This window comes from Perca flavescens, chromosome 22 (genome assembly GCF_004354835.1).
Source record: "Perca flavescens isolate YP-PL-M2 chromosome 22, PFLA_1.0, whole genome shotgun sequence".
NCBI lineage: Eukaryota > Metazoa > Chordata > Actinopteri > Perciformes > Percidae > Perca > Perca flavescens.
The window spans coordinates 8,903,552-8,923,067 of NC_041352.1; the positions used below are offsets into that span (position 1 = coordinate 8,903,552).

Consider the following 19,516-nt stretch of genomic DNA (forward strand, 5'->3'; position numbering starts at 1 on the left):
CTATATATTTACACATACTGTATCAGGATTGACATTTTTCAGTAGGGTGTCATTGATGCTGCTAGGCATCTTTTTGGTTTTTATTTGTGTCAATACAAAAGAAAATCTGCTTTCAGAGGCTTTAAACTTGACTGATATAGGAAACCAACACAGTTTTTTGTCTCATTTACTGCAGTCCATCTTTGCTTTAGTTTAATTTTTTGGTTTAGTTTACTTTAAACGGCCTGGAAGGTGGAAAAAATGTAGCCATTTTAAAACAAAATTATTCGTAGAGCTTGGTACAGCAGACAAAGTTCTTCATTTGAAACGGTATCTCTGTCTCAAACATCCATGTGAGCTTAGAGCGTGCAGGTGCATGACACAATTTAAAAACATAACTAGCTAAGTATTTATGCTTTGGAAAACAATCAGCAGTAATGTAAAATGTACTGCATGCAATGTGATGCAAACAGACACCACTGTGTTGGCTCGAGGAATGATGGACGGGAAGTCTATTTCTGTGCTGCCATTTATTATTGTGATAGGAACAGAATAAATACTGTATGTATAGCACACTCGGGCATATTTCTCATGGACTGGACATGTTTCACAGCAACCAGCAGCAAGCTACTGGGAGATGGCGGTCATGAGCCACTAAACCTACACTGCAGAATCTGTCACACAGGCAGAGTTTAAGTGTGTACTTCGACCTGTGGGGCCACACTGAAGACTGAGTTTATTTGAGCTTAGCACCGCCCATGACAATTGTGATTGGTTTAAAGAAATACTAATAAACCAGAGCACGTTTTTCTACCATTCAAGAATGCTGTGTACTACCCATAACCCTCCTCTGCTCCGCAGCGTGTGGATGGTCTGGTAAAGCGAGACTAGCTCAGCCCAAACCTCGGGAGATTGTTTATCCCTATTTATGGCAGCTAAATGCACTTACAAGTGCATTTAGCAAATGCATTTGTCAAGCCACGTGATAATAGAATGCTAATAGAATGCTTAAAAATGTGTACATCATTAGGGGAAAACATGATGGTTGCCAAGGAAATTGAATCATCATGTAGAGCCTTACATCCTATTTTGTATCTAAGTGTTCTCCAACTGTCTTCATCATTCTGAAACCAGAACAAAAGAAATGTTGAGGATGACCCTTTTCAGTCCTGCCACCTTAAAAGAGGCAAAAATTGTCGGATGTCCTCTATTTTTAAGTTACATAACATAGGTTGGGTAGAAACTCGGGATAAACAGCATTACTAATCTTGAAATCAGTTTTTTAGCAGAGTTTACAGAATGGGATTTATATTAGACAATGGGGATATTTCTTGAGTAGAAGAAGTTTTGCTCCATTGATTTGCCGGTTCAGTCAGAGAGACTGAGGGGAAATGACACAGGGTTGAAGTTATTTTAAAAACCTGAAGATCTGCTTCTGCCTGGGAATCTCTGATCCGGGTAAAACCTCAATAGCGGCCTCTACTCTTATATTATCAGCTTCTCATTCTATCAGTCTCGACAACACAGAGCTCTTTGCTCATCTTGGAAATCCATTTCATATCAGAGAGGACTGCAGCAGTCCAGAAAGTTGGTCCTAGCAATCTCTGAGTGCTGTGAAGAGGGCGGGTGTCACCGTCTCTCGCCAGCCATCTGTCACACTGGTTGCTCAACCTCAGCTGGAAGTGGACTGGTGGTGGATCCAGACTGGCCCTGCCAAGGCAAAAGCCCACCTGGGGGGTATTCAGTGCAGCATCTCTCTTCCCCCCTGCAGTGCCAGCAGCACTGGCTGCTACAGCCGCCACCGCTGATCCTTTTTGGTGTCCCAGCCTGAGTCTAGCTTCAGCAACGGAAGGTAACCGGGTACCAGATGGCCAAGGAGACAACCACACACACACACACACACGCACAGACACACACACGCACAGACCTGCACATGCATGCACAATAAACTTTACGAGAAAGTGACAGTTAGCATCAGCGTATGCTCTGCGTCTGTCACACACTTTCAACTATTCCCTGCATGTTTTCACACACCCACAGTACTGATAGCATTCACCTGTTTTTGCATTCATTTTAACTCGCTATATTTAGATGTTTGGTTAACTTGGTTCATTACTATCAGCAGGACATTCAACATTCATTCACACCTATTAGCCAATAAGCTAGTGAGAAACAGCACCCAACTGGCTGCAGGTTATTTAAGACCTGTGGAGGGAACGGGAACAAAACACGGCAGTAACACCACGGCGGCCATTTAATGAGCACTACTACAGTATACTTCAAGGACCAAGGACTAATTTTAGCCAGGAAGTCACTGAGCATCCTGGGCTAACAGAGATGAGGCTGACTACAATAAAACCAGAGACTGAATTTACACTCTTTTGGATTTACTGAGAGTTGGCAACTCTAATGAGGGTGCTCCTGTTGCTACATTGATGACGTCAACATTAGATATCACAATCCTGAAATTATTAATTATCCATCTCACATCTCAGTCTCACATCTCACAAAAAAGCTTTTCAGAGGTTGCTTTCAAGTTTGTCTGTTAGCGTTATGGATACGAATGAAAGAGTTTATACATTTAAATATGTCATTTGAAAGTCAAAATGCTCAGTAACACAAAACTTTACACCAAGTGATGCATTACTCTGACTCATCATTCCATGTGGTACCCAGCACAATATGCTCCTGCAGTTGCTCAAGGTATTCTTCCGCTGATTGAATAATCATTTAAAAACCTTTATATTCAAAATATATAAAATGATATGGGTGATATATCTACATCCTTCAAATGAAATGCATGTTATGCTGCTTGCGTGGTTCATAATATTTCCTGTCAGGTTTGTAGTGCTGGGGGAAGTATTTAGATCCTTTACTAAAGTGAAGCTAGCAATATCACACTAACAGAATTAAAGTAAAGGTACAAGTCAAATGTACTTGGAGTATCATAGTAAACGTTGGTTATTATTATACATAGTATAGTATTTGTGATCAGGCGGAGCTGATTATGACTACCTCACAGTAAATACTGTTGGGAAGCTGCAATGCCTTATTTATTTATTTTTAATAAATGAATCATGTTTGTAAGTCCGCCTCTCAAAAATATGTTTTGCTTATTGTTCCTTGACTTGGAATGTCGGAGCTCAGTGTGCAGAAACTCACACATATGTGGGAGTTTGCATATTCATAGATTCTGTTATGGAGAAGGAGTAGCTGTAGCTTTAAGATTTTTAAACCAGTTAATTGACTTTTATTATTGACTTTGTGTGGAAAAATCATATCAGAAACATTAGTATTCGAAGCAGTCTGTTCCTAAAGGTCTTAATAAAATCTTTTAAGTAACTACTATAGCACACACACACAGTACAGGCCAAAAGTTTGGACACACCTTCTCATTCAATGTTTCCTTTATTTTCATGACTATTTACATTGTAGATTCTCACTGAAGGCATCAAAACTATGAATGAACACATATGGAATGATGTACTTAACAAAAAAGTGTGAAATAACTGAAAACATGTCTTATATTTTAGATTCCTCAAAGTAGCCACCCTTTGCTTTTTTGATAGCGCTGCAAACCCTTGGTGTTCTCTCAATGAGCTTCATGAGGTAGTCACCTGAAATGGTTTTCACTTCACAGGTGTGCTTTGTCAGGGTTAATTAGTGGACTTTTTTCCCTTATTAATGGGGTTGGGACCATCAGTTGTGTTGTGCAGAAGTCAGGTTGATACACAGCCAACAGCCCTATTGGACAACTGTTAGAATTCATATTATGGCAAGAACCAATCAGCTAAGTAAAGAGAAACGAGTGGCCATCATTACTTTAACAAATGAAGGTTAGTCAGTCTGGAAAATTGCGAAAACTTTGAATGTGTCCCCAAGTGCAGTCGCAAAAACCATCAAGCGCTACAACAAAACTGGCTCACATGAGGACCGCCCCAGGAAAGGAAGACCAAGAGTCACCTCTGCTGCTGAGGATAAGTTCATCCAAGTCACCAGCCTCAGAAATCGCAAGTTAACAGCAGCTCAGATTAGAGACCAGATGAATGCCACACAGAGTTCTAGCAGCAGACACATCTCTAAAACAACTGTTAAGAAGAGACTGCACGAATCAGTCCTTCATGGTCAAGTAGCTGCTAGGAAACCACTGCTAAGGAGAGGCAACAAGCAGAAGAGATTTGTTTGGGCCAAGAAACACAAGGAATGGACATTAGACCAGTGGAAATCTGTGCTTTGATCTGATGAGTCCAAATTTGAGATCTTTGGTTCCAACCGCTGTGTCTTTGTGCGACGCAGAAAAGGTGAACGGATGGATTCTACATTCCTGGTTCCCACCGTGAAGCATGGAGGAGGAGGTGTGATGGTGTGGGGGTGCTTTGCTGGTGACACTGTTGGATTTATTCAAAATTGAAGGCATACTGAACCAGCATGGCTACCACAGCATCCTGCAGCGACATGCCATCCCATCCGGTTTGCGTTTAGTTGGACCATCATTTATTTTTCAACAGGACAATGACCCCAAACACACCTCCAGGCTGTGTAAGGGCTATTTGACCAAGAAGGAGAGTGATGGAGTACTGCGCCAAATGACCTGGCCTCCACAGTCACCGGACCTGAACCCAATCGAGATGGTTTGGGGTGAGCTGGATTGCAGAGTGAAGGCAAAAGGGCCAACAAGTGCTAAGCCTCTTTGGGACCTCTTCAAGACTGTTGGAAAACCATTTCAGGTGACTACCTCTTGAAGCTCATCAAGAGAATGCAAAGAGTGTGCAAAGCAGTAATCAGAGCAAAGGGTGGCTACTTTGAGGAATCTAAAATATAAGATGTTTTCAGTTATTTCACACTTTTTTTGTTAAGTACATAATTCCATATGGGTTCATTCATAGTTTTGATGCCTTCAGTGATAATCTACAATGTAAATAGTCATGAAAATAAAAAGGAAACGCATTGAATGAGAAGGTGTGTCCAAACTTTTGGCCTGTACTGTGTATATGTATATGTGTTGCAGAAATGTAGTGGAATAAGTGTGTAAATAGCCAAAAGTTGAAATACTTAAATTACCTCAGGTATCACACAATTTGTATTTACATGTAGGAAGGTTTGAATGTCTAAAGTATTAACAGACTCAACATTATTAAGAAGTTAATGTGTTATAACTATTTTTATATTACTTACTTTAAAAAACCCATTCTACCTAATCTGTCTGTTTTTCCCGTGAATATTCATAGAACACTGCAGATAACACAGATTACTTTAGTTTGAAAATCTGCCACAACACAATATGAAATAACAATACATTAAAAGAAGCAATGTATATCTTTATTATGTGCTATGTACATATTTTACAGTATGGTACAGCAACAGTACACGGTAATGCTACACAGTCAAGATTGCACGGTTTTAGAGTTAGGCCACAGCGGTCAGGTACCGTGGTTCAGAAACACAACATGGAGTGTACAGTACGTACAGCATACATCTTTGGCTTCACAGGCCTAACAGAACATGGACATGGAGCGAGAACACAGTGAACGCAAACTTGGGTCAACAGTGAGTGCTGCTAGCCATATAACAGACGGGTGGATGAATTGTCAATCGATTAAGGATGGATTTTCAGCCCAGGGAGAAAGAAATATTCTATGACATATTTTTTTTCATGTATGGTTTGTATTATGTTTCGGTTCAGATTACTACTTGTCCTCTCAGGTTGGTTAAGAAGATTGTATCCTAAAACCCCTGCTGGGCTAAGACTTGCCCGGCCCTAAATCCTGTCAAAATGTTTCTGCACACGTACACGGTGCGTGCCTCTGCATATGGACAGAATCTGCACACACACACACACACACACACACACACACACACACACACACACACACACACACACACACACTATATATGAGGAGATAACAGTGCTGAGAGCAGATTCTAATTCAGTCTATAATTGGCATCATTTCTCTTAAGTCTATGAATTTTTGTGGTAAAATTAAACTAGTCCTCGTTTTGTTTTGCTGTGGTTGTATATAGAGAATGAGACCACCTCTCTCCCTCCTCTCCTGATAATATCTTCTATTCTCCTCCCGCCAACATACAGCAGTGGCAGTTACATCCTACAGAGCATCTGGGTGAGGGACAGAATACAGAGAGAAACCGAGAAGACCGAGATTGGATGAAAGATAGATGGGGAAAGAGAGTTGGAGAGAGAGAGAGAGAGAGACAGAGAGAGAGAGAAGGGAAGTGACAAGGTGAGACAGAGCAAGAGAGAGAGGAGCCGACAGAGAGATGGATGCAGCGGGGTCGCCGGGGTGAGGAGATGGTGTAATGATTAGATCACAGATACCCTTGAGCCTTTCCTCCCGTCCCTCCTGCACACACAAAAAAAAAAAAAAAAAAAATCTGGAAGCGCACTCGCTGCAGAAGAAGGCCTGCAGTTGTAAATGGCCCCGCTGTCAGAGTTCATCTGGGCGGAGGAGGAGTACGGGAGTAGATTACTGGAGTCTGCGATTAGAGAAGCCTAGTCTGCCTCTCCTGCCTCTCCAGTTCTCCCGAGACGGGAGAGAGGCGCTTGTGCTGAATCTCATTTGTGCCGCTGCCTCGCCACAGATTTCCTAAATATGTTCTAAATGTAATGTGTGACTGCTCAGATACTGCAGACATTTCAGGAAGCAGAAGGGGAAGAGAAGTTCCTGGAATATCAGGAACAATAAAAAAAAAAAAAAAAAAAAAAAAACTGTGAAGAAACTGCATGTTTTTGGTCTGCCTGCATTATTAATCATGACTCTTTGTGTTTTGATACTTTGCTTTAGTCTATCGGGCGTCTTCGTTCCCTCTCACTCACAGCAACAAGTCTGAGGCCGATGCTAAATGCATCCCTAACTCCTCATCAGATGATGTAATCTCCAAACTTGAGTTGAAGGTGACTGGTTTGGAGAGGAACGGATGTGTTTGGGATGCTTCCATCTAGTGGTCACTCAAAGATTCTGTTGATAATACACAATGTGGAAAAAAGAGGGACGTCACGATGCAGAAATATGCTAAAATGACCCCTTTGTGACACATTTCTTCAGTCCAGTGTTAAACAATGTGACTCAGAACAAAAATCTTTTGTCACACATATGATAATGGCGTGGAGTGGCAGGGCTGGCAGGCGGCTATTTAGGATTTCCAATCATAATGGCTCCATTAAGAGCAGACAAAAGCATATCTTTACAATAAAGTCTTAGTTAGATTCACAAAACACATTTCTGACACAATAGCCAATGGCATGGACACAATGAGGACATGACTGGGGAGGATGATAGCTTTCATTGGAAGCCCTGAGGGCTGTTAGCAGAGGCAGGGTCCATAGTTAGCCACATGACGGCTTCCTTGATCTCATCAAGTGGTTAAACTTCCCTATTAGCTGTGAAAGTTTTGACTTCTATGTCTGAAACATGTTTTCACTAAAGCTGTCAACGAGAGACTGCTGCCTCTTCATAAACTACCCCAATATTGTATTTTATGTACATTGTATTATTAGTTTCCCTTAACAGACAAGAGATGGATGATTTTTAAAATGCCATGTGTAGGAGTGTGTGAAAATCTGTATTTAAGGCAGTGAGAGGGAACATAATAAATATAGCCAAAGCACAGCTTTAAAGAAGAAATTAAAGGAATGGTTTAGAATTTGCTTCTGCCTTTTGTCCATTGTGTGAAGAGAAATAACCAACCATGAATTAAATAAAACATTTCAATATGTACATATATTTTAAACACAGAAGTATGGTTTTTAGTTTGTTTCTCTATCTATTAAAGAAAGAATCAACATCATGGCTGAGATTAAAACATCGCTGCACAAAGCAAACAGCTCTCACCTTGAGACATAAGTCACTATTTGGATTCTCTGTACACAGCCTTATTACTCTTGTAGTCTTTGACTACATATTGGTGTGTGTGTTAACATCACATGTGCAGCATGTTTTGCTATAAAGGTATTTATTCCCTCAAATGTGGGAAAATCCTGTTTCACTGTGGATTAAGGAGACCGTGTGCATAATGTATACAGGAGGTGAGGGTGGAACACAGAAAAGGAGAGATGGTGAGAGGGAGGACACTTAGCATGAAGATATAAGCAGTGGCAAAAGGTTTCTGAGAGATGATATCAGCTCTTTTGGATTGAAGAGTCAATACATTAAGATCTTTTTAAATTTGATGTTTTTCTTGCCAAAATAAATCCCCATAAATTGCAGCTGTTCCTGCACAAATTGTATTCTTGAGTGAAAAACCCCCTCTAAAATAGCAGTCATCATAGAAGACCCAGTCTCCACTAACACTTAGGAAGACAATGTTAAAGCATTTTGATGCACAATCTGGTAAAAATGTTGCAGAAGTACAAATCTGGGTAGATAACCCTCCGTAGACTATCAGTGTAGTATTGATCCTTTTGCAAGAATGCAATCAATCAAACTGCATCGTATCCATTATATTTGTAGATGATGGAACTGACAAAAGAATTGAGACATGCTGAACAAAGCAAATAAAGTGTGAAGTGTGTAAAATTTGAGGACAAAAAGAAGAACAATGTTGGGCTGCGTTTGTGTTTCATCTGCTTTTCTTTTTCATGTTAAGGGGACAGCTGGCTTAGTGTGGCTTGTTCCCCGACGAGCCACTAATGCCTCCAATAAGATAAACCCTCGGCGAATGGGCTCCTGTTGACAGGGCTGCCACCGATAAGAGCAGAGGATCACTAACTGCCAAGACAACTAAAGACATGAGAGGCTGGGCTGCAGATAAAGAATGTAGGAGGTGGGAGGAAAATAGGAACAACGGCGATCAATTGCTGGCACTGCGCAGCGATCCTATCCCTCTCTTACATCTCCTGTAAGAGCGTGTGAGGCGATCATAATCTGAAGGGGAGGAGAGGTGTGTGTGTGTGTGTGTGTGTGTGCGCGTGCGTGTGTGTGTGTGAATCTGGGTCATCAATAACCAACTGCATTAGTGGAAGAAACACACAGGCAAGGTCAAAACTAACTGAAATCCCTTCAGAGAGAGAAGGTGATAAGAAGAAGAAAAAAACAGAATAGAGTGTGGGTCTTTTCCGGCTCAGATGAATCTATTCCCACACGGGGGTGGGAGGGAGGATGGATGGATGGATGGATGGATGGATGGATGGATGGATGAGTGCATGAATGGCGGAGCAGCTTTTGAGTATCTACTTTTGACAGACTGGCGACGGCCGACTTGGCAAGCAGAAACAGGTGGGAGTTATGGGCCGGCCGGTGCAGAGAGAGGAGGGGAGCACAGGGTGAATTATGGATGGAGGGATGAAGTTAGGGAGGGGGGAGGGAGGAGGGAGGGAGGAGTGTCTGGCGAAGGCTTGTGCCCCGCTGACAGGCAAGCTGCTAGTTGGTGGAGTCACTTAGCCACACAGAGTCAACCAGTAATGATAGGGCATCTCCAGTGTTCTGTAGCCCTTTACTCTCCCAAAGGCCTCTGGGTGGGTGTCGGCAGCAGGACTCCATCGAGGAGAGCGAAGCCGCCCGCTCTGCTCCGAAAAGTAACACTGGGGCAAGCAGCGGTGCAGAAGCTCAGTCTGTTTGTTACTGTTAATGTTCACAGTTTGCTTACTCCACTGCTGCAGTTCTTTCTTTATCGTACTCTTGTTCCCATGTTGGACCTTTCACTCCTCACCCTCCTCTACGTATGTGGATGGGAACCAGCCGACCTAAGGGGGGGAATGGGAATAATTAATCACACAGTAGTAATTAATGGTGTACTCACTTCCCCCGTTTCTTTTTCTACTTTATATTGTGATTTACTACATTTACCAGAATGCCTTTCAGCAACCCACAGTGAAGAGCTGTACGCAGGAGAGAACAGTATTTTCTAATATTAAGTAACAGAAATAAAAGAAAAGTATATTTGACATGCTACTGTTGACAATAATAACTACTCTTCATGCTGGAGTCAAACATGACATTTATTGCTAATGTTTTTACATTGTTGACATTAAATCATTACTATATTAAATACGTTTATAAATTAAGTGTTCATCACCATTAGCTAGCTTTTTAACACTAAGTTTGAGCGTGGAGTATTTTTCTTTTTTAACACCTAACTTATTCAAATTTTAAACACAAGGTTGACAAAAATAAAAATTTGAAAATGAATGTCTCTCACATTTCCCAAAGTATGAAACCTGAGCTTTCAAAAAAAGTTGGCATTAACATGACCAAAAACAGATTAGGTCTAATTATATATGATATAATTGTCATATTATATAAAACATTCCTGTTATTAATGACCCTAAAGAGGGTCTAACAGCTCTCGACAGACTCTACAGAGTTTAGTTTTCACCAGAGCAGCATCAACACACACATCAAGAGACTAGCTTCTTCATTTACCACAGCTGTTCACAAAACGCACTCATGTCACACAGACATCACTGAGGACTGCAGTGTACACACACAAACAGACAAACACTCAAGTTAAAATGCGGTACATGTGAGTGGGAGTAATTACATATACTTCCCTGCATTTAGAAGCAGGATTTTCTGCAGGCTGCATGCCTGACTATAAAGCGCTCTTGGTATTGGATGGGGAAATGTGTGCATTTAACACATAGAAGAGCAGCAAATTAACTCTTCCAAGCGATGACATTGGGAAAACGAAATGTTGGAAAGGTGTACATGACTGAGACTAAATCTGAATAGTGGTGCCTGTAGACAAGAATATCTGTCAAATGTTATTTCTTGAAAGAGCCAGGTTTTTAGTAGCCTGGTCCTACCAGGCTCTTGTACATTTCATTTGTACAGAGTCTGGCCACTCTCCATTCACAAGTGTTAACTATTGGATCTGCCCAGAGCCACTCTGGATCTGCCATAACCAATCGCTACCGTTTGGTCATGACGTATGTCATGCGCATGTGCAACAAGAGGGGAAACGACGACAACTATCTGTTTAGCATCGCTAGCGTTAGCCTTAGCCAACTCCTTCACCACTAACGGAGCAAGCTGGAAAATCAAACTTTTCCCGAACCCCGTGGGGAGGAGGGCCGCAACATCATGGCCACCAACAAAACTCAGCAAATATTGTTCTTGCTCAGGCTTTAACTTCTGGATATTTGGCAGTGTTGCCACAACGAACCGAATGGCTTCACTCGCATCTTTCTCCGCTGCCATTAAGAACTACAACTCAAACTAGCGCACGACCTCAACGTCATCGTTCTCAGCGACTCCCTCTGTTCGCTGTTTGGACCGGTAAAGATTTGGCCGGAGAAAACCCAAGAATGTACCGCAAACCCAGATGGTGTACTGAAGGAAAAGGAAAATTTAGCAGAAGTACGTAGGATTCTGGAGCGAGGCTAGGTTTTTACTGTAGTGCTACCTAAAATTGGATTTAAGGATTGAACAGCCAGACTAAAGAAACAAAGCTGAAAGTTCTGAGAAGTTTCTGCCTTGAATGTAAACATGAATCAGTGGAAAGCTACATGTGTTAAAATGAAAACTAATAAAAAAGGGCACAACATTTCACTCTACGAATGTGGCACTTTTTCAGGCTAAACCCTGACCCTAAGCAAATAACCCTCAGAAAAGATTATTTTCCCCATTTAGATTTGGTGATGGGAGGCTGAGTTTTATTGTTCCTTACCCTGCCATTGGCCTCGCCCCTCCACCAGCCGTTGGCTCCTGACTTTGTGTAGATCTTCACCACGTCACCCTCCTGCAGCGAGAGCTCCCGGGTGTCACGCGAGCTGAAGTCGTACCGCGCTATCGCCACACCAATCACTTTCGGTGTAAACACTAGAAAGAGAGAGGGGAGGTATTAAAAAAACATGGAATTTAGTTAATTTAAGGTTCTGGAAGATGTGTTTGAAAGACAGTTTCAGGGTTAACACACACACAGATGGACATGGGTGATGCTTTTTCATTCACCCAGAAAAACCTCTCATCCTATCTTTCCCCTCTCCTTTATCTCTTTTCCTTATGAAATGTAGTCATAGTAGTTGTGGTAGAATTTAGTTGATACTTTTTTTTCAGTATACATTTTATTTATTATTTGAGCCTGTCACACTCTGCTCTTTGTAAGATTAAACTTAGCTCAGATATATTTTGAAGGTCCCATTATGCTCATTTTCAGTTTCATACTTTTCATACGTTTACATGCTTTAATGTTCTAAAAACACATTATTTTCCCTGTCTGAATATACCAGTGTTGGTCAAAAAGTTATCTTTGTTTAACTTATAATAATAACTAATAATGTTTCAGTTTTTAATAGCAACGGCTGTAGTGCATGCTAATTTGTCTCAGAATATAGAAAGTAAACTCCAGAAAAACGCTCCATTTGTTCAGGAATGAAGGTTACACTGAGTTAAACAAGCTAGTGGAACAGAGACTAGCCTGACCCTCCTAACATTCTTATTGTTACAAGTTATGCTACAGCTTGTGAAGCTAGTGACTTCCTGTTTACCTTAACATTAGTTGGCTGCTTTTAATTGTACAGCTTTACAAATGTCACCTAGAAACCTATTTACAAGTTACTAAGGTCTTCACTATCTAAGATATTTTGAAAGTTTTATTGGTGTAACCTGAGCTAGTAAGTCACTAGTTTGAAACTAGGCAGGACTCTACACACAAACTAAGTAATGGATTTACGAATAGATGATGCAACCCAATTTGTCTCATCTCAAATAAAGGCTGAGGGTAAAAAAAAACTAAATGTAATGTAAAGTAAGAAATGATGTGTGCAGGAACTAATGTGCTTTGAAATTTCTCATAATTTTGCAGGTGATCTGAGGAACAACATACAGTGCTAAATCAGCTAATGCGTGAAGGGTGTGTCTGTACTGCAGTGCTTGTGATTTATTGTACATTTCCTAACTAAAAGAGAAGGCCCTACAAGTCCTTGTAGATGTGATGTGCATGGCTTTAGTTGAGAAAGTCCAGCTGGAGTGTTCTGACAGCCGTGTGTGTGTGTGTGTGTGTGTGTGCGCGCGCATGACAGGCCATCATGTCGACGAGACAGCAGTATGAGAGACAGCTGTGGAGAAGGTTAGCTAGTTAACTCTGCTCCATCCTTTTCTCCCTTCTCCAGACACTGACTGGTGGGTCGGACTGGGCTAAGCTGAGAGGTGGAAATGGAATGTCAGACCTATACAACCTGGCCGTGGGGGAATATCTAATATAGAGAAACTCTGTGTATTTTAAAACATCCAGCTTTACTTTGAAGGGCAGACACACACAAGCAAACACACACCAAACTCAGCCACGTATATGCCTCTGAAAACAGCTCAAACTGTTTCCGTCTCATGTGCAAAAATGCAGACACACATACAACAACATATAGTACATACATGCATTACTGAAACAAATAGTCCCTATTCTCCACACAGGATGGCATGTACAGTATGTGCACAGCACTATGGAAGAGGTGGAATGGTGCAATAGGAAGCTGGATGGCAGATGTAAAGGCAGCGATTCAGACGATGATGTGAATGCACTGAGCTACAGCCAGTTAGCTAAGCAGCCTTCAACATGAAAGGAAAGAGAAAGAAATAGTGTTAGAGTGGCAGACAGAGAGAGAAGCGATACCTGTACCTGACCAGAAGGGAGCAGAGGAAGGAGGTACAAAGCTGTAGCCGGCAGGAGTTACAAAAGAGAGGCCGCAGAGCAATGGGGCTATGGCAGGGCAGGCCAGGCAGGGAACGGAGAGATGCGAGAGGGCAGAGGGCACGGATGGGAGGGATGGCAGAAAGAGAGAGAAGCAAAGGAGAATAAAATAAAACATATTGTTTTAAATCCCAACTCTGAGGTATAAAGAACACAGTTGTAGTTCGATCACAAATAAATGACAGGAAGAGCTCTATCTAGCGAGTGGGACTTTATTTACACAGCCACTGGTAGCAGTTGATCTGTCCCTTTAGACATTTACACTGTTGGTCGTAATGTGGGCACTGTAATAACACATCTAACATTTTAAATTTAAATATGAGGGATCAAACTCTTGTGTCTTACAAAGACTAAAATAAGAATTTGCAATATTGAAAGGTTCTTACTTCTGAAAACCAAAAGTTACAAAACCTGGCTATTATAAATTCATATAATACACTTGCAGGCATGAAGCTGTGCTTTAATTAAAAACATTATAAGCATGTTTGATCTCACAATTATCTCATTTTCATAAAACTTGGAGGATAAAACTTGAAGGAATGCACATTTTGTGCTCTGGTGTTGGAAAAAAAAAATCATCCCGACTGAAATAAAGGTAAAAAATTGAATGTCCAAAACAAATACACATCACTGCTGGAATACTGATAAAAAATTGAAGTCATGACACATATTGTTTCCAATTTGCCAAAAGAACGTGTGCATCATTAATGGGGGGCGACAGCTTCACTTGTGCATTTAATAGGGAGGAACATGCAGTGTATTCACAATTACAGCATAGAGAATATATTTCTATTTGCATATTTATAAAGACAATCATCGAGCTGTAATACAGCCACAACTGCAGATACACTTGACAAATTCCCTCTGACAGACAAGTTTAACCTGATCACTTATGAGACAATGATGTTGTTTTATTTCATATTCAACTATTAAGATAGTACTTTTTTGTGGTATGCTAATTGTTTATTTATGTAGTCTTTTTGAAGCTCACAATGTCACAGCACTGATTTCTCTACAGGCAAACAAAGAAGCTACATGCATTGATCTGATTCCATTAACGTCTTATGGTACGTGTCCATTGTCAGCGTCATTTCAACGCTTCCCATTCATTTCTATGAATGCGATGCATTCTGGTAGCGTCGCAGGGACTTTGGAGAAGCGGGGCGTCGAGTAGCCCGCTCCTCATTTGCATAAAGTTGAATCCAGGCAACTTCATGCAAATGAGGAGCGGCCGGCTCGGCGCCTCTCAAAAGCGGACGAAAATCTTTCAAACTGACTGTTGTCAATCTGAAGTGAAGACAGATTCAGCAACTGCATGGCCTATTTCTTGCTTAAATGTTTTCAAAAACATGTTTCGGTGAACTATTTTCGTAAAATAAGAGATCATATTCCAAACGAGCCGCCATTATGGTCTGTTTTTGAAATCTGGGAGCACACAGACCTGTGTGACGCGTTGGACCAATCAGGTGCAGCCATCATTTTAGTAGGAGGGTGTCAGTGGTCAGTGAAAAGAAACTGGCGGCAAGCCCACTAGCGTGCAATGCTGGGAAGGGGGGCGATCCCTTCCGTGAAAACAACGCGTATATGGACATGTACCTTTGGAGTTGGCAGTGTTATTGCCTTGCTCTGGTGAATATAACCCTGAAAGTATTAGAACCTTAGGTTGCTTTCACACCTACCTCGTTTGGTCTGTTTAAAACAAACCCTAAAGTATTTGGTAGGATAGTCCGGTTTGTTTGGGGTGGTAGAACGCGATCCAACCCAAATACAGGAAGTGAACCAAAAGCAGAGAATTTACTAGCCTGCAATTTCAACCTTGCAAACAATTTACGGACTTATATATGATTTAAGGGATGATAACTTTTAGATACATAAGGTGTTCTGACCACACATCGCTGGTCGTCTGTGTGACAACATCATCATCATCTCCCACATTGTTCTCTCCCATTCCCTTTCAAAACCAGGCACGTTTGTACCTTGGCACATTGCTGTTATGATTGTGGATTTGCACCATAATATTTGTATATGTAATCTTTTGCATGTTTGTGTGCTGCTGCGCTTCCCTGTGTGTGTGTGTGTGTGTGTGTGTGTGTGTGTGTAAGTGTGCGCACGCTGTGCATAAGCTTAGGCGCATTTGACTAATTTGCTGTTAAAATAACAATGAAATGCTGCGCCATTGACTTTAGAACAGATTTTTGTTGGTCAATGGCACGATCACTTTCCGCTGCCTCAAGATAGCAACACGCCAAGAATGCACCTGAACACACCTCCCTGTAAGACCAGCACACCCATGGGCGCAAAGATGGGGGCAGGTGCATTTGCTATTTAAATGACGCGGGCGCTGGATGGTCTTAAAATAGACACTTGCGTTGGGCTTTGCGCTGCGCTGCAAGATAGGGCCTTTGGTGATGTTCCATTATTTCTGAGACCAGAAGTGTTCGGCAAGTTTTGGATATTCTGTCCAAATAAACGAGCGACCGTTTGATCACGTGACGTGTGTTTACAGTGTTTGGTGTGTTTGATAAAGTGAAGTGCAAACCTAAACCAAATAAAAAATGCACCCCCCCAATCGCACCGAATCCACCGAACTATAGGTGTGAAAGCATCCTTAGTCTTTACGGATTTTAATCCACTGGGTTATTTTGAAATATCAACGTAGCAAGTATGGCACAAGTACAGTCAGGAAAAAAATGCAGATGCTACAAAGGTTTCTGCTAGGTAGAAGCAGACTATACACAGTATAAATTCAATAAAAGTAGTCGGCTAAATGGATACTCATGAATGATTTTGTCCAGAAAAGTTTAACTGGGGTGGACGAAACAGACCATTCCTAATGCCTATTTGTACTGCCTGGGCCATGGAAAAACTCGTTTACATACATTTTTAAACTAAGCGTAAGTTCAGCCAGGAAGACTATCTTATGTTACTCACTTATTCTCATTCACCTCACTCTCCCTCTCCTCCTGCTTCCCCTTATCAGCTGATCAAGGGTGTTTACTCTTTTAGTTAAACCAACCAGGTTTAGCCACAATCTCTATCAGCCAATCCCATTCCTGCTGTCAATATTTCAATGTTCTCCGTTGCTGTCAGCTCTGATTTCAGCTTGAATCGTGGCGACCCTCCTCCACCCTGTTCACCTCATTCATCCAGATCTCATCTCATCCTTGTCAGTCATCACCATCACCACCAGTGTCTAGACTCCATCGGGGGTTTCCTACTACACTACTCAAGGCTTCTCGAGTGCCTTTAAAATATAATGACATGACAATGGGAATTTGATTAAGACTTTTCACATTTATCATTTTTATTGTGCACGCTTCGATAAATAACAAAATGAGGTCTCTCCTGATTGAAATTTAGACAGATGCAAGAAGTCAGAAGATGTTAGGTAGTTGGCCTATTAGCATCTTGAATGGGTTGCTAAATGAGCCTTCTGGGCCCAGGCCCGGGCCCCATGGACCAGAGCCTCCTTATGAAGTGACTGCTAACATTTCTTGTTGGCAAATCAATCAAACGACAACAAAAACGGATGCAAAAGGACTACAAAACGATGAAAAACGTCCACAAAGAGAAACAAAACGTCTACAAAGTCACTCAAAAGGATTGCAAAGAGAGCCAAATGGACTATAAGAGATGCAAAAAGACTTTAAAACGAAACAAAACGACTACAAAGAGACGCAAAACAACTACAAAGAGATATATGGTTGGAGTCCTTTCACATGTCTGGGTCCAGGAGTCCATTTTCCATGGCTGTAGGCTATTTGGAGTTACAAACAGCAGCTATTAATTGATACAATTTAATTTGAGTTGTTTATTTGGCATTCATTTATTACACTGAATAAACCATGTAATTATTAATAATGTACAATTTATTCTTGCCAAGAGCCACTGCTATAAATGTTGTAACACATTTTTACTAATTTCACAAATGTGCCCCACTTCTTTAAAACTGTGCCCCATACTGCATCGCCCATTCAAAAGTTTCTAAGTCTGCCGCTGCACAGGAGCTCACACTGCCACTGGGAATAGAAAACCTAATCCCCGTAATAGCAAGATAAATGCCCAAACTTTATGAAAAATGTGCCGCTGCCAACAATACTGCTGGCAAGTTAACTGGCCTTGGTTATTGATATGCTGTAAGGAGAGCAGAGCTCCAGCGGTTTTTAAAATGAATACTAATCAGCGCACTGAGAGACAGCTCAGTAACCCCTAATGGTGTCTAGGTACAAGCAATATGAAGAAGGATCGCCCTCCACTTCAAACAGCCACCAAAACACCAGCTGCATTTTACATGCTTCATTTTTGCAAAATCTGATTTGTGGAACACGCTGGAATACACAATATAGGCCGGTTTACTAATAGAAGAGACTAAAATCCAGAGTACATACGCGCACGCGTGCACACACACACACACACACACACACACACACACACACACACACACACACACACACACACACACACACACACACACACACACACACTTCACAAGAGAGTAAAGATGAGATAGAATCCAATCAGCAGCCCAGAGTCCCACACCCGCTTTCATGGACACATATTCATTTATATTTTTGGTTAACACTGGTATTGTTGCTGTTGTCAATTACGGTTAAAAAAAAACCATTTTCAATCAGTCAGTTTTGCTATCTGCAGAGCTGTCCAAAATACATGAAACAAAGTGTAAATATTAATTAGCAGTCCTCCAGCAGTGCTCGAGGAGGATGGAAATCAAAACAAAAGTAGTCATTTAGAAGTCAAAGAGAGAAAATGAAGTCACACGCCAGAAGGAGGCTGCCTACAAGATAGAAGACCACACAGAAGCAAAACTAATTTGGACTGAAGCTGTCTCGACTTGTGTTTTTGAAGCGGAGTTTGAACAACAGGCCTACTCGAGAACGACCAAACAGCTCTGTACAATCTGTCCACATTTCTCCCGCTTGGAACGTGATCATCAGCAAGCCGGCACTTTTTTGTTTTCTTTTTTAGCCATTGCACGCAGCGGTGTACAGAGTTCAAATGAAATCGCATTGTGCCACTGATTGCGATAAGTCATACATTTTCCATTAACCAACTGATGGGCAATGTTGCTGTTGCCTGGCTCACACACTGTTTAATACCTTTTCTTCTGGCGTTGCTTGAAGCATTCAGCTTGTGTGGGGTGATCATGAATGTTTTACAGGGTGAACAGCACTTTCTTGATGGGTTTTCAAACGTATTCCCACTGGACATTATCAGCCGAGCCAATAAAACAAAGGATGAAAAGCCGTATTTTCACCCCCAAAGTAAACTCCAGTCTTTTTTTACTCTCTAAAAAACACTTTGTCACCAAACTACACTAGAAAAACTATAGTTTTAGTCACAGAAGTTGGCACTTGCACAATGCTCTGCTGTTTCATTAGTTGCTTCACTTTAAACCCAAACATCACCTCATTAAAATCCCAGTTCAAAGTTACACACCCAACATCTGTTACATTCCAAGTCAGAAAGGAAAAACATGTTGTGTTCTCTCTTACTCAGCCCTGACAAATAACATCCCTAACACCTGAATGCTGAGAGAAATCAGGTTAGTAAGGGTAATGACTGACAAAGACGAAACAGCAGCTGCATGCATAAATAATCATCGATGCGCTGCGTTCCAGGTAGGTTCTGCTCCTCAGAAAGAGTTGACAACAGCTGCTTTGTCTTTAGTTGTGGCCACGTGTGTTCATAACAAAACAAACAGATCATTCTTAAACGGGTAAAAAATATCACACAGCTCAAATCTTCACCACTTCGACTGCCAGACAGCACACCGCAATTTCCACAAGAACAAAGTTTGCAGACAACTCCTTGAGGCAAGGCCGCTAACAAATGTCAGGCTATGTGAAGTGTAAAGTGATGTTAGCAGAAGATGTGG

The 19,516-nt window shown here is 41.4% G+C and overlaps 1 protein-coding gene across 1 annotated transcript in view; it reads right to left on the reverse strand.

The window, feature by feature from the left end:
- Window positions 1-5,276: 5,276 nt before the first annotated feature.
- vav3a (vav 3 guanine nucleotide exchange factor a) overlaps window positions 5,277-19,516 on the reverse strand; it is a 111,187-nt gene continuing 96,947 nt past the window's right edge. The window contains 2 exon segments of the mRNA XM_028569697.1: window positions 5,277-9,676; window positions 11,602-11,753. Coding sequence (XP_028425498.1) covers window positions 9,632-9,676; window positions 11,602-11,753 — 197 coding nt within the window. The 3' untranslated portion in view covers window positions 5,277-9,631.